We start from the raw sequence: 13,362 nt of genomic DNA, 5'->3' as shown, positions 1-13,362 counted from the left end.
CTTTAATGAGCAATTGTGCACTTCTTCAGCAGATGGAAGTGATCTTGGGGCTTTATTCGTGCTCCCAGAATCTTGGTGCAAACTGCTACTGCTGTAATTGCCTTGATCAATACAACTACTTTAGTTACACTGGACCTGATTTTCGGTAAATGCGAACGCCCAGCACTGACAAATCCATGACGCTGGGTGGGACGTGCATTTCCAAGTTGACCCTCTTTTGCCCTCACTGAGCGTATGCTGAGAGAGAAGACCCAGACCGGGCGAGCTGGCTCCTCTCCCGCTGTTGAGGACCCGCTGTCAGAGCCTTGCGTTACCTGGCAATGCTCCACTCAGGTTCGATGTGCTGCACCTTCGGATCGTCGATGTACTCAAACAGCAAGGTCCGCTCCAGCTGAGCCCGGTCGACGCTGACGGAGACGTGAACAGCCCCTAGGCCGTGGGCTGACGGGGCCGACACGCAGACGATCTCGTTCATGGATCGCCTGCGCAAGAGAGAAGCCGGGGAAGCGTTAACGGGCGGCCATGGCGTGGGGGCAGAAAACGACCCTTTGTCCTGGCGCCGCCCCGCAGTAAAAGGCTGAGCCATCAGTCAGCCCCAGACCTGACACCCGCGAAGGGGATGAGCTCTGGAGACGGGCAGGAGGGCTTCACTGGCACGGGAAGGAGGGAACGGAGCTCCACGCGGGAGGGGACTCTGCCTGCCCACCAAGAGCGAAGCGCAGGCTCCCTGAAATTACTCTTTGTGCCAAGCTGCAGCCTCCCGCATCCCTCTGTGAACCCGCTGCCTTCTGTTGGGCGTGTGAAAACAGATGGCTGCTTTTTAAATGGGATGCATAAGCTCACTCAAAAGCCAAATTCTTCCCCTCCCCACCCCACTGCACACACGGGCCCTTGTGAGCGGCATAATGGAGCCTGCGAAGCCCCCGCCTGGGAAGGGCGATGCCACCGTCACCGCTGCCTTCCGGCTTTGTCTGCCCGTCAGAGCAGGGGTGACCTCGGCCTCGGCGCTGGCTGGCCAGACACAACAGACCATCTGCTTCCATCGGAGCCCCGGAGAAGGTCGAGGCGGCAGGGTAGCGAGGTGCTGTCAAAGCACAAAGGCGCCGGTGGGCGGATGGATGGAGAAGGGGAATGAGATCTGAGCGGTGCCGCTCCCGCTGCCGGGAGAGAGCTGCAAGGAACCGCACAGCTCTGCGGCGAGCCTGGACCCTGTTCCTACAAAAAGTGCTGGAGTGACGTCCCTGGAAGGCCAGTGGCCCTGCACGGCCGCCCACGGGTCGTCCCGCCTGCCCAAACCTGCCCCCGGCTCGCCAAAAAGGCCGCGCTGTTTCCGTGGCTCATTTAGCTTTGGCTTCTCAGAGGGGAGAGGGCAGGCAGGTCTTCAGTACCTCGCTGCCAGTTTGGCACTTAAATCAGAACCTGGCACTCCTGAAGGTCCAGGCTTCACCATCCTCGCCCTCCTCCGAGGCTGCGCAACTCGCGGAGGTGCCTGAAGAGCTGAGGCTCGAGCGCAGCCGTGCCCCTGCTCTGCTTCCAGCAAAGCTCCCGTGCCTCTACCTGGGCAAGGGGTTGCTGTGTGGTTCCCTTCTCGGGGCCCTTTCACACTCCCCACCCTCCCCGAGGAGTACGGGCACGTCACTCAGCACTGGGCATTTCAGGGGGTATCAAACAGCGGGTACCACAATGTTCCCAGCTCACACCTTGGCACGCCTGTCCACCACAACCGAGGGAACAGAAACAACCTCCTAAAATATCTAAAACAAATTGGACTTGACTCTTTCTATTGATGCAATTACGTGTCTACCCCTTCCCGCTCTCCTCCTCCTCCCTCCCTCATCTTATTCTCACTCTCCACCTCGGTTTAATTTAACCACGAAGGCATCCTTGCGTGAGGAGTGCGTTTCTCCACCCTCCTCGCTGATTCTCGCAGTGTTCCCGTGCATGCCCGTGCAGCCGAAGAGCTGCCTGCTGCCTGCTCTGCCGCCCCACGCCGGCGCAGCCGCTCAGCCCTGCCAGGCTCCGCCGCGCCTGCTTAGCTCTGGCGTGAGATCCAGAGTGACGCATCGCTGCTGGCAGAGCTGCTCCCAGCTCCCTGTGATCAGTTAATTAGCTTTCTGTGCTATTATTATGTCGTCATGGTGAATCTACCCACTCCTCCGATCAGAGAGGGGAGAATGGGGGAAGCTGTAATTAGAGTGAATCTCATTAGAAACTGCTTCATCTAATCAGGCTCCCCCACACCCTCGAGTACAATTGAAGTTCATTGCCTCAAAACAGTCCAAGCAAAACAAAGTGCACAGCGTGACCCCACATGAAGGATGGTGCCATTCATATACTGCCGCTTGCTTTGTTTAAGTTTCTGCTTGCCTGCTGTAATTAGAACATACAGAGAATGCAGAACTCTTCCAGCTTTTGCAGGTCAGTATCTGCAGGGTGCCTGAATATAACCGTGTATTTAAGGGATTACATTTCAGGGCTGCTTCTGCTCTCAGGCCAGCTTGAGGGCTGCTTCTGCTACTGGCAATGCCGTTGCCCGTGTGCATCTGAGGAAGCAAACTGGCATCTTTGCTTCGGATACGCGAAGAAATGTTGACGGATGGGTTACAGTGCTTAGCACTTGGAGAACTGATCTGCACTTAAAGACCTCGGCATGTCCAGGCCTCCTGAAGCACCGCTCTAGGATGGACACAGGATAAGCACTGCTAATATCCCAACAGCTCCCACGTCTGAATGCCCACAGCTCCCGTATCGGAGAACCTCTCAGTCTTCCAGATGAGAAATTCACCTCCAGGGGTCTTTACTTTCCCAGAAACTTCCTCGGTTCCCCCTGGGAAGCCTGAGCGAGGATCTGACAGGCAGAATCCCTTTGCTCATCACACCGCCTTGCTTAGGTTCCCACACAGGCTGCGCCCACGCTATGAAATGCATACTGCCAGCTGCCTCGGGGCACCTATGCACGTTTGGTACAGGGCACAGATGCGTACGTGATGCACACAGATGTACACTGCATGTATCTTTTTTTAACTAAGCCCCAAGAAAACCCATTAAACCCTGCAAATGTCAACTCTCTGTTTACACTGCTGGGTAAAAAGCAAATTTGCCATAGAAATCCCAGAGGTGATCGATGGCTGCGCAAGTTTCTCAGCAGAAGGTGCGTGCAGATCCTGGCTTTGCTCTGCCACGCAGAAGCCCACCCCTCACTCAGACCATTTCTAGGAGGTTGGGGTACCTGCAGCAGTGGCTGCAATAAAAGTAACGCAAGCTGTTGATCTGTGAAAAGAGAAACTAGGTGTTTCTTATAGATGTTACATTTTCTTCAGATAACCGGGCTGGGGCAGGTACTGATGACTACCATAAACATTTTACAATCGCAGTGATGCTTGCCTGAGATTTTTGGACCAGTTAACATTGTAACGGCATTAAAATGAAATAATGGACAGCACTAATACTGACGCAGTCCCTCCCTTGCCAAGCAAGGCTCGGTCACAGTAAGAGAGAAGATGGTTTCATGTAGTAAAAGAGAGAACGGGAGCCTTCAGGGCTTCCCAGATGAATCTTTGCCGTGGCTGCATGTTCAGCTCCAGCAGATACACGGTGCTGCAGCCCTGAGAACCAGGACGTGCACGGCAGGAGCCTGCGCTGGCCCGGCTCGGCCCCTTACCCGTAGAATTCGCAGGTCTGGTTTCCCAGGAGCACCGACACGCGGCTGCCGGCTCCCAGGTAGTGCCCGGAGATGGTCACCATCGTCCCTCCCGACTCTGGACCACGGCTGGGATTCAGAAAACTCACCGCTGGAGTCTGGAGAAAGAAAAGGACAAACTCAGCGCTCCTGCCTGCTGCGAGGGGAGCCGTCAGCGAGCGGCTGCCCAGGGGCCGTGCCAGCCGGAGAAGCACCTTCCCCCGAGCATCTTCATGCTTTGGCTGAGTGGGGATATCCTTTTTAAAATGGAAAAGCAAAATAGGGATGCGTCCCGGACATCTGACAAATCTCCTGCTAAATTTTCGAACCCAGCTCTGAAAGAGAGACGCGCCTCAACAAAACGATTGCAAATTTAGCCTCGGCAAAATTATGTATTTACCTTCATCTTTTTTCTTAAACAAAGGTAAGCTGTTTGCACCGCAGTTCCAAAAACTAAATCTATCCCAAGCTAAGCAAACTGCCACAACGGACACGTGAACCCAAATGTTTAAAGTTTGCCAATGTGGTAGAGCATCAAAAAACCCCACCAGGGTCTGGGAACGGGAAATACTGCACAACTTTAACAAAAGGCAGTACCATCCGCTCCAGCTTAACATGAACCACCAGCGACAGCATTGTGGGGGCAGAGCCCATTTCCCGTTGCTGATGGAAAGACATCCTCGCTGGGCAAACTGAGATCCCGCTCGACATTTTACTGGTGATATTATTGCAGCAATGCCACGTCTTTATCCTGCCTTGCGCCACAATAGCTATTTATCCCCCTTAATAGAACTTGCAGAAAGCAGGTACCTTTTTATTTGTTTTCAGTCAGTGGATATTACCAAATTGTTTTACTAATGCTTTCACATTACCCTCTTTATGACTCTCATCTGCAAAGGCTGGCAGCCTCCCAGCTCCACTCCCCTGGTACCACCTGCTTGGCAGCTCGGTGAGTTCGTCCGGTTTTCTCTCCTGTTTTCACAATGCAACGTGTGTTTTCTGGGTGCCACTGCATTTGCCGAAGCAGCTTAGACCAAAAGCCTCTTTGACCCTGACTCCTGAATAGACCAGAGAAAAATACACAATCCACCCTGTTGTGGGTAATTATGGAATAATATTACAGGAGAGAAAGATTCGTCCTTCAACTGCTCGTGGTCAGCTCACAGCTCGTATCCTAGCTGGGGTCAGGAGTTGGACTCGATGATCCTCGAGGGTCCCTTCCAACTCAGGATATTCTATGATTACCCCAGCTAATGGCAATACTAGACAATATGAATTGTCACCCTCAGGAAGTTTGCAGATGACACCAAGTTGTACGGGGGTGTTGATCTGCTGGAGGACAGGAAGGTCCCTCTGCAGAGGGACCTGGACAGGCTGGATCCATGGGCTGAGGCCAACTGTATGGGGTTCAACAAGGCTCAGTGCCGGGTCCTGCACTTGGGCCACAGCAACCCCATGCAACGCTGCAGGCTTGGGGAAGAGTGGCTGGAAAGCTGCCCGGCAGAGAAGGACCTGGGGGTGTTGGTCGACAGCCGGCTGAATATGAGCCGGCAGTGTGCCCAGGTGGCCAAAAAAGCCAATGGCATCCTGGCTTGTATCAGCAATAGCGTGGCCAGCAGGACAAGGGCAGTGACCGTGCCCCTGTACTGGGCACTGGTGAGGCCGCACCTCGAATGCTGTGTTCAGTGTTGGGCCCCTCACTCCCAGAGAGACATTGAGGGGCTGGAGCGAGTCCAGAGAAGGGCAACGGAGCTGGGGAAGGGTCTGGAGCACAAGGCTGATGGGGAGCGGCTGAGGGACCTGGGGTTGTTCAGCCTGGAGAAAAGGAGGCTGAGGGGAGACCTCATCGCTCTCTACAACTGCCTGAAAGGAGGCTGTAGAGAGGTGGGGTCGGTCTCTTCTCCCAGGTCACAAGCCATAGGACCAGAGGAAATGGCCTCAAGTTGCACCAGGGGAGGTTTAGACTGGATATTAGGAAATTTTTCTTCACTGAAAGGGTTCTCAAGCATTGGAACAGGCTGCCCAGGGAAGTGGTTGAGTCCCCATCCCTGGAGGTATTTAAAAGCCGTTTGGATGAGGTGCTTAGGGACATGGTGTAGTGGTGGGCTTGGCAGTGTTAGGTTTACGGTTGGACTCAATGACCTTAAAGGTCTTTTCCAACCTCTACGATTCGGTGATTCTGTGAATGGCAATAGCAATTTTTACACTAGGCAGGCTTGGGAGCATTTCATACAACCAAGAGGAGTGATTCCAAAATGCAAAAAACCTCCAAAGGATGTTCAATGTATGATTGCCCATCAAAAACCTCCTTCAGCCTCCAGCCCAGCCCTGGCGACTGTTCCCAGGGTGAATCAGGAACAAGCTGCAACGCTGTGAACGCTCCAGACGTGTGAACACTCAACACTGGGAACGCTCCAGGCAGCGAGAGCCCACTACCAGCCACCCTCCTCCTGCAGCCCCATCCCCTGGACCAGTCTGCTCGTGGGAGCCCAGGGACAGAAAGGAGCAGTTATTTATCATGTCCGTGAGGTCCAGCAGTTCCCATACACACAGCGGTGACAGAGCTGGACGCATACTGGAAAGCACGGCCCTCCTCTGCCTTTGAAGTGAATTATAAGCACCTCCTGGGTACAAGCATCTGACGTTTCTGGTGTGAGCATCACCTTGTCTAAGCATTGCAATCCTTGGAAATTCAAAGCATTGCCAAAAATAGAAACACAGGCTGTAACCCCGAGCAGTCATTCTTGTAAACAAGGAAAAGACAGGAGAGCTGAGGGCCCATCCTAGAGACCTGCAAAACCTCCCAAGGCTGGGGTGAGGCCAGCATCAGATGAGGGCCTGAAAGCTGGATAAGAATTTTGCATCTTCAGCTCATGATTTGGTGCTAACTATGACAGATTTACAGAAGCAAAGTAGCTCCAAGGTTCCACCTCCCCAGATAAAACGGGTGTAATTAAGGTGACAGCATCGCTCCTGCGCGGTGTCAGGCACCAGATGAGCTCACTAAGGCATGAACCCTCTCAGGGTCAGAACAGAGCTCTGCTTTAAGGTACCAATCAATTTTACTACTGACTTTAATGGCATAAACCAGCTGTAATGGAATTTGTGGCGGCACTAAAGAGAAAAATAGAGGCCAACTAACAAAAGGAAATGATGTGCTAGAAGTTTTAGGTGCTTGAGAAAAAGAAACGATATAATCAGCGTAAGTGCTGGAAATCAGAAGCAACAATGCAAAGGATGATAACGCTTGGCATATGCTCACCAGGCTGCTGCAAGGTACTGCTCCAAGATTCATCTCCGCAATTACCTTCCACTGGCTCCTGGTTATTATTTAACACAAAGCAAGGGAGCATCCTCCTTGTGTCGCACTGGGAACCTGCCTTTCGATAATGGCAGATCTGGGGACTATACTGGCAGTGCCCTGTGAGGATCAGAGGGGTTTCTGGCATACTGGAGCAAAATGTGGTGATATTTTGCCCCCCCTGCTATGTCGTTGAATAAATGAAATCCCAGGGGAGGGTGTCGCTTACAACGCTGATAGGGTGGCAGGGGCTGGCCTGATTTATCTCTCAATTAGTTTACAAATTGTGGACAATTGGTAAGCGCTGGCATTTCCCTGCATACAGATTCCACTAAGCACAAAATCAATGTGGCTGGATGAAGTGCCCTGTTTAGGCAAAACTGGAGATGGGAGAAACCCCATCTGTGGCTTTTAAGTTTACGAATCAAAAGGCTGCTAATTAAAGAACAGAAAGAAATGACCCACTCAACCAATGGAAGCCCACCAACCCAAAGAGCAGCTCTCCATCAAGCAGATAGAGAAAGCCTACACTGACCCAGCATCCTTGGAAGGAAAATAAAAATCCCTGAATATTTGGATGCAGAATTACCCTTCCACCCCAAAGGGCATCAGGGGGAAAAGATTAAATCTATAGACCCAGAAACTAACTCAGATATGTTTAGGTTTCATAGGCAGTTGATTAAGTTTCTAGCAGGACCTCAGTACCTGAGCTGCAGAAGGACGGACTTTGGTGCTTGCTCTCCTGGTGCGTGTTTCTGTGTCCACGCAAAAAGGCCTACCGGTGCCTACACGTGTGCACACGTATGTACGGAAACATCTTCAAAACCAGCAAGAAGCAGCATCCTAGATTTACCCCCATTAACTAAGCACCAAAATAACGATGTCCCTTCATTACAAACAGGGGAAAATTCTGAGTGCCGACCCCAACCCCTCGACAATTCCTCATGCACAGAAAGTCCTGCTGGGATCAGAACAATGCGCTTTGCAAGGAGTAACCCGGCCTAGGAATTCAGAGAAGGTTAGCACAATTTTGGAGGTGCAAAGCTGAAACCAAATGCTGTGGGAACCCTGGGTTTAGGTTCCCACCTAAACCCTGTTTATTCTGTAGGCCTGTGCGAGCTCTAGATCTTGAAAACCGGGCTCGTCGACTGGGCTACCAACAAATTGTGCAACGCCACGGGGAAAGCAACACACAAAGATGGCCAATTGGGGACCGTCTTCTGGTGTTGAACCCCCTCCATTTGACACGTGCATTCGTAGAGCACGGCTGTTCGGTGGGGGACGCGTGCCGCCCGCCCCGCCTCGGCCGGACACTCACCACAAACACGTACTGCTGCGCAGACCTGGCCGTGAACTCCGGCTTGCACTCTCCGATGCACAGGAGCACTGGGCCGGAGCTGATCCCTGGAAGCGCCTGCCCCATTTCACAGACGATCCTGGAAGCAGAAATGCCGCAGTGAGGCTTTGGCAGGAGGTGCCACCAGCGCCCTGTGCAGCTCCACGCAGGGCTGACTTTCTTTTTTTTCTTCTCCCCCCCCCCCCCCCCTTTAACTTTGATATCTGCCTCTTTGGAAGAAGTTAATTACTGAGTCTATTTTTACCCCATGTAGTAATTTAAAGAAAAAAAAATCAAAATTAGACATAATTATTACAAGCTGTAAACTCCAGAGCAAAGCAGAGCACTAATGGCAATATATTAGCCAGTAGCAAAGTGAGTGTGAAGTCCTTAGAGTAACAGATGAGTTCATTAAGGGAACAGCTCACACTGCAGTCTCCCAGTTAATCAAAAATGGAGAAACCTGCGCCGGGATGATAGAGACAGACGTGGCGAGCGGCCGTGGCAGGGGAGACGGGGCTGGCTAACACAGAACATACTGATCCTGGTAAAAGGAGTTCGTGGCACTGAAAGACACCGATCCTGTGCTCCTCGCGTGGCCCAGCTCAGCCCCGTGGGCACATCCCAAGGCAGGGAAAGCCGTAAGGAGAGGGGAGGCTGCTGGGGTTAACCACAGCGGGCCGGGCTGGAGGATGAGGGAACCCTCATTAAGCACCCTGGGGGTGTGTAATCCAAAAATCCCAGGGCGCTGGGAATGCGTAACGCCTACTGGAGTGGAGACCAAGCAACCGCCTGTCATGCCGGCAGGTCTGAGAGAGGTTTTCAAAGGGACATCAGCTGGCCGGGCTCTCTAGCTGGACCTCAAGGGGATGGATGCTGTTGCTCCCACGGCAACGCTGGAAAGACAAACTCAAGAGCATCCTGCCAGGCACTGGAAGCCTCAGGAGAGGAGTAACCTGCCTCGGGAGGGGGTGCAGTAACGCGGGGATGGGACACGCGTTGGTGTCTGGCCCCAAGAGCCAGACCAGAGGAAGAGCCAGAGCATCCTCCCCCCGCTGAGGCTGACGGCGCGTTTGCAGCGCGGCAGGGGAAACGCTCGCTCTTCTGCCGGTCGCATGCAAATGCATGAAAGGCTCCAACTCGTGCAGCATTAAATTCACTACAAATAAAATTAAAAGACTAAAGGAAAGAAGAACCTGCAGACGGCAGGCACAGGTGATGCCGGGAGGCCTAATGAAATACATTCACGCTAGTAAAGAGCTCTAATGCGAAAGTCCTTATTGCTGCACATCAGAACGGGTTGCCTAGAGAGACGCTGCCTTTGGAGAACAGAAACCGAAGCTTCTCAGCTGTGTGCCTTAATCTGCCGCGTGCTCCTCTCTCTGCCTTTCAACCAGACGTGGCCCAGGCACCTCTCCTCCGCCTGCTACTTCATTACTTCTCCTCCTGCGAACCGGCAGCGGGGCGAGGAGGCAGGGCTTCTGCGCTGCCCGGCTAGGGCGGAGGGCTGGCATTTGCCAAGCCATAATCTCTGCTCCTGCCAGCCCACAGGCAAACAAGCAAGGTGAAGCGATTCCTGACACCCCACGGGCAGGAGAGGAGAGCGGAGGGTTTCTCCCACGAGAACCAAGGATACACCAAGTGCTATAGACAGGGGGAAACACCGAATACTCAGCTATTTGCCAGTAAAGCAGCAGCTGCGGTGCCGTACCGGGCACGACGGGGCACAGGACGGGGCACAAGCGACCTGGTACACCCGATCCCGGTTCCTGATAAATGCCAAATTCCCAGCAGGTACCTTGTTACAAAATGATGCATTCGGCAGAGCTGTAGGGTGCTGATTGCTGGGCTAAGTGGCCCTTTCACCAACATTAACCTAATTGCTGGCTGATAGATTGCGTGGCTGGAGCATATGGTGAGTCATTACAGTCTTGGAATTCAGTCTGCCCACAGAACCCTTAAGACGGTCCTTTTATCTGTATTCATCTTTAAAAGGCATCTCTCATGCTAACGCTTGCTGTTATCTGCCCAGGGTAAATGTTTTAATGATGTTAACAAACTTTGAAAGCTCAAGAGCCGTAATTAGAGTCATGATTATAAAATCAGGGTTTCATACCATCAAAGGAGGATAATTTTATAATCTTCCATCCTTCATTTGAAAAATAAAATAAAACAAAATACTGCTCAGCAGAACAGCCCAAACCGCTAGCAGTGACAGTACTATCGGCGCAGCGCTTGGAGCCATTCCTGCAATAACGCCAACGATGCTTTGCCCGTCCAGAGCGCCCTGCATCCAGTGCTCGGAAAATACTTCCTAACTGATACACTGCACACATCCTCGCTGTTTGGAAGAGGAGATTAATGTCATTTCTGTCTTACAGACGGGGAAACAAAGACAAGGAGTGAGCAAAACCCAAACCATTGCCAACATGTGCTAGTGACAGGTCCTTTCACTACGCTGGGGATCAGACTGGCACCCACCAAACGCATTTCACCACCAGAGGACAACTGCTTTCAGCTGCTGCCGAAGCTGGGGCAGACCCGGGCTGCTGGGACCACTCACGCGCCCTGGGGTCCCCTACGCTCGCCGTGAGCGGCCGTGGCCCTACCACACACGACGGGGTCCTGGTCCCCAGCAGGTGAGATGAGACGACCCAAGGGGAGACACCACACACTGCTCCTCTCCTGCGCCGCACGAATGACCCCAACGCACCCCTCAGCACTTGGCTACACCAGAACAACCCCCCCAAACAGCAACAGGAGCACATGTCACTTTGGGAGGTTTATTCGCCCATCCTCTGTTACATGCCTATTTTCTAATTTTCGATTGACGTTTTTCTTAGTGAAATAAATGAATTGACTCCAGTGGAGGCCCATTCGGATTAAGCGGCTGTCACCGCCTCAGCCGCCTAACAAATGGCTGCGTGCAGCCAGCAGCGCCGGCTGAATTTCAAGTGCGATGGGGAGCGGAGGGGGCAGAGAGGCTCAGCGTCAACAGCAAGGTGCTCATCAGAAAAGTTGCTTAGCAAAGCAGGAACCGCAGTGTGGAAGGAAACAAAACACTTAATGAAAGCTTAAAGGGCTGCTTAACCTCCCCCCACCCTGAGAGAGCATCCAAGCACCTCATCCCCTTCTGGCGAAGGAATGGCATGCCCTGGTCCAGGCACCAGCCACCTCCAGACCCCTTCCTGCAGGTCTGCAGGGCTGGAAAGGGCGGAGAGATGATGCCTGGGGTTTGGATGAGTTATTGGCCTCCTGCGTGTCTGCTGGAGGTCAGGGAAGAGGCTTTGTGCAGGCTGGCCAGCCCTGGGGACCCGCGGTGGGGACGGGCGAGGTCCTGGAGGCCACTCACTGTTCTGCGACGACGTACTGCTCGGGCAGGGGCGTGCACTGCACCCCAGCAACCTGCACCCCGTGGGCGATCTCGGAGAAATCCAGGCCCAGGTTGACGCCACGGATGGTTACCCTTGTCCCTCCTTCTGGGGGGCCTGACACTGTCAGGATCTAGAGGGAAACAAAACACAGGAAAGGTGAGCTGGTGTCCCCGTGCCACCCGTGCTTCTTCAACCCCATGTCTGGCTCGGAAGCAAACTTGTGCTTTGCAGGCTGCGGCCGAGTGCTGCAACCTCCACCTGCTCCCGCTGCCAAACCCAGGCCAGCACCACCTTCTCACGACCCCTCTGGATGTCCTGGAGAAGCCCAAACCCAGGCCAGTCCAACACAGATGGATTTCAGCCCAAGGATGCTGAAATCCATCTGTGCTGAGCTCTAAGAGAGGACATCAAGGTCCCTGAGCGGGCCAAGAGGTGTGGGCAATGCCTGCCCCAGAAACCCTTGCGGAAGGATAAGACTGGCTCCTTTTTTACACACACAGAAGATGGTAAGTCACCTTCCAGAAGTTGCCTGCTGCTTTGGAGAACTTTGTTAACTTCTGCCTTGGCTGTTCTCTGAACGTTAATGTCACATTTTATTAGTAAGTTGGCACCTCAAATGACTTACAAATGTTAAATGGTGAGGTGTGTGCTTTAAAGCTGCCTGTTTATAGCCTGCCTCAGCCATAATCATCTCTGCTTCTATAGACTTTCATTAAGGACAATATCCTCTTCAATTAGGAGTATAAATTACAATAATGTATAGTCACAAAATTTGGACCTAAGACTCTCAAACAGTTGTCCTGAATCTGCCACCGGTCTGTTGTTGCGCTTGGGTGAGTTACTAATCTTCTCCACGCTACAGCTGTTATTAATAAACAAACATAATCCATAATAATGCAATTTAATTAATTTAATGGATAAATCTTGTTTACGCTTGTTTGTTCCACCCTTGTCTTTGGCAAAAGATTTGAGCTCTTCAAACCCTGTTCCTTACCGTTTCTGGATGGATGGCTGCTCTTCTTTCACCTTCTTAAGAGCTCACTGTTCCCTGGACACGAGTGGGTTCGGAAGGCAGCCAAACACCAGCCCCATCACGAGAGCACGTCCCGGCAACCTGCTGCCCCGCGGGCTGAGCGCGCCCCAAAGCAGCACTCATCCCCCCTGCGCCTTCCAGTGCCACGGGGCACGTCTGCCCCGATCTCTGCGGGATTCCCCTTCCCACCCAATGCAAACTGCTAATGCCAGCAGGACACCCCTGTTCCCCATCACTTCTGCGGCTCCAAGTGCCCCCCTGCATCTTCCTGCATTTCAAATCTCAGCTGGAGCCCTCTTCCTCCTCCCTTGCTCATGCCTCGTAACTTCTTGCTCTCCACCTCTGCTCCCGTTCAAGGTGCCGCTATTGAATTTGGCCCCACGTGCTGGGGTTCAGCCTGCTCCACGCACCCAGCAGAGCCCACGAGCTGCACCGTGTGTCAAACCACCACCTCCTTCCTCTGCGTATGCTGTAGTTTCCACCTCCCTCTCCCCTCGACCGCACCACTGAGGTTTCTAATTTATTCACCATGCACTGTCTGTTGCGCTGCTGTTTTCTGTAACTCACACTGCGTAGCACGTCTTTTATCATTTAGCTCCGTGAAGCACTATATGCCCATAAAAGACAGTACAAAATCAA

At 52.9% G+C, this 13,362-nt stretch overlaps 1 protein-coding gene across 1 annotated transcript in view; it reads right to left on the bottom strand.

Moving 5' to 3' along the window:
• Positions 1–13,362, bottom strand: part of PLXNA2 (plexin A2) — a 178,801-nt gene that overhangs the window by 29,249 nt on the left and 136,190 nt on the right. The window contains exons 13-16 of the mRNA XM_075521525.1: positions 11,669–11,820; positions 8,299–8,416; positions 3,662–3,798; positions 315–482 (exon numbers count right to left, since the gene is read on the bottom strand). Of these exons, the coding sequence (XP_075377640.1) occupies positions 315–482; positions 3,662–3,798; positions 8,299–8,416; positions 11,669–11,820 (575 nt within the window). The remainder of the gene's footprint in view (positions 1–314; positions 483–3,661; positions 3,799–8,298; positions 8,417–11,668; positions 11,821–13,362) is intronic.

Source organism: Mycteria americana, chromosome 20, assembly GCF_035582795.1.
Source record: "Mycteria americana isolate JAX WOST 10 ecotype Jacksonville Zoo and Gardens chromosome 20, USCA_MyAme_1.0, whole genome shotgun sequence".
Classification (NCBI taxonomy): Eukaryota; Metazoa; Chordata; class Aves; order Ciconiiformes; family Ciconiidae; genus Mycteria; species Mycteria americana.
The sequence above is the reverse complement of the archived record's forward strand: the minus strand, read 5'-3'. Positions and strand labels throughout refer to the sequence as shown.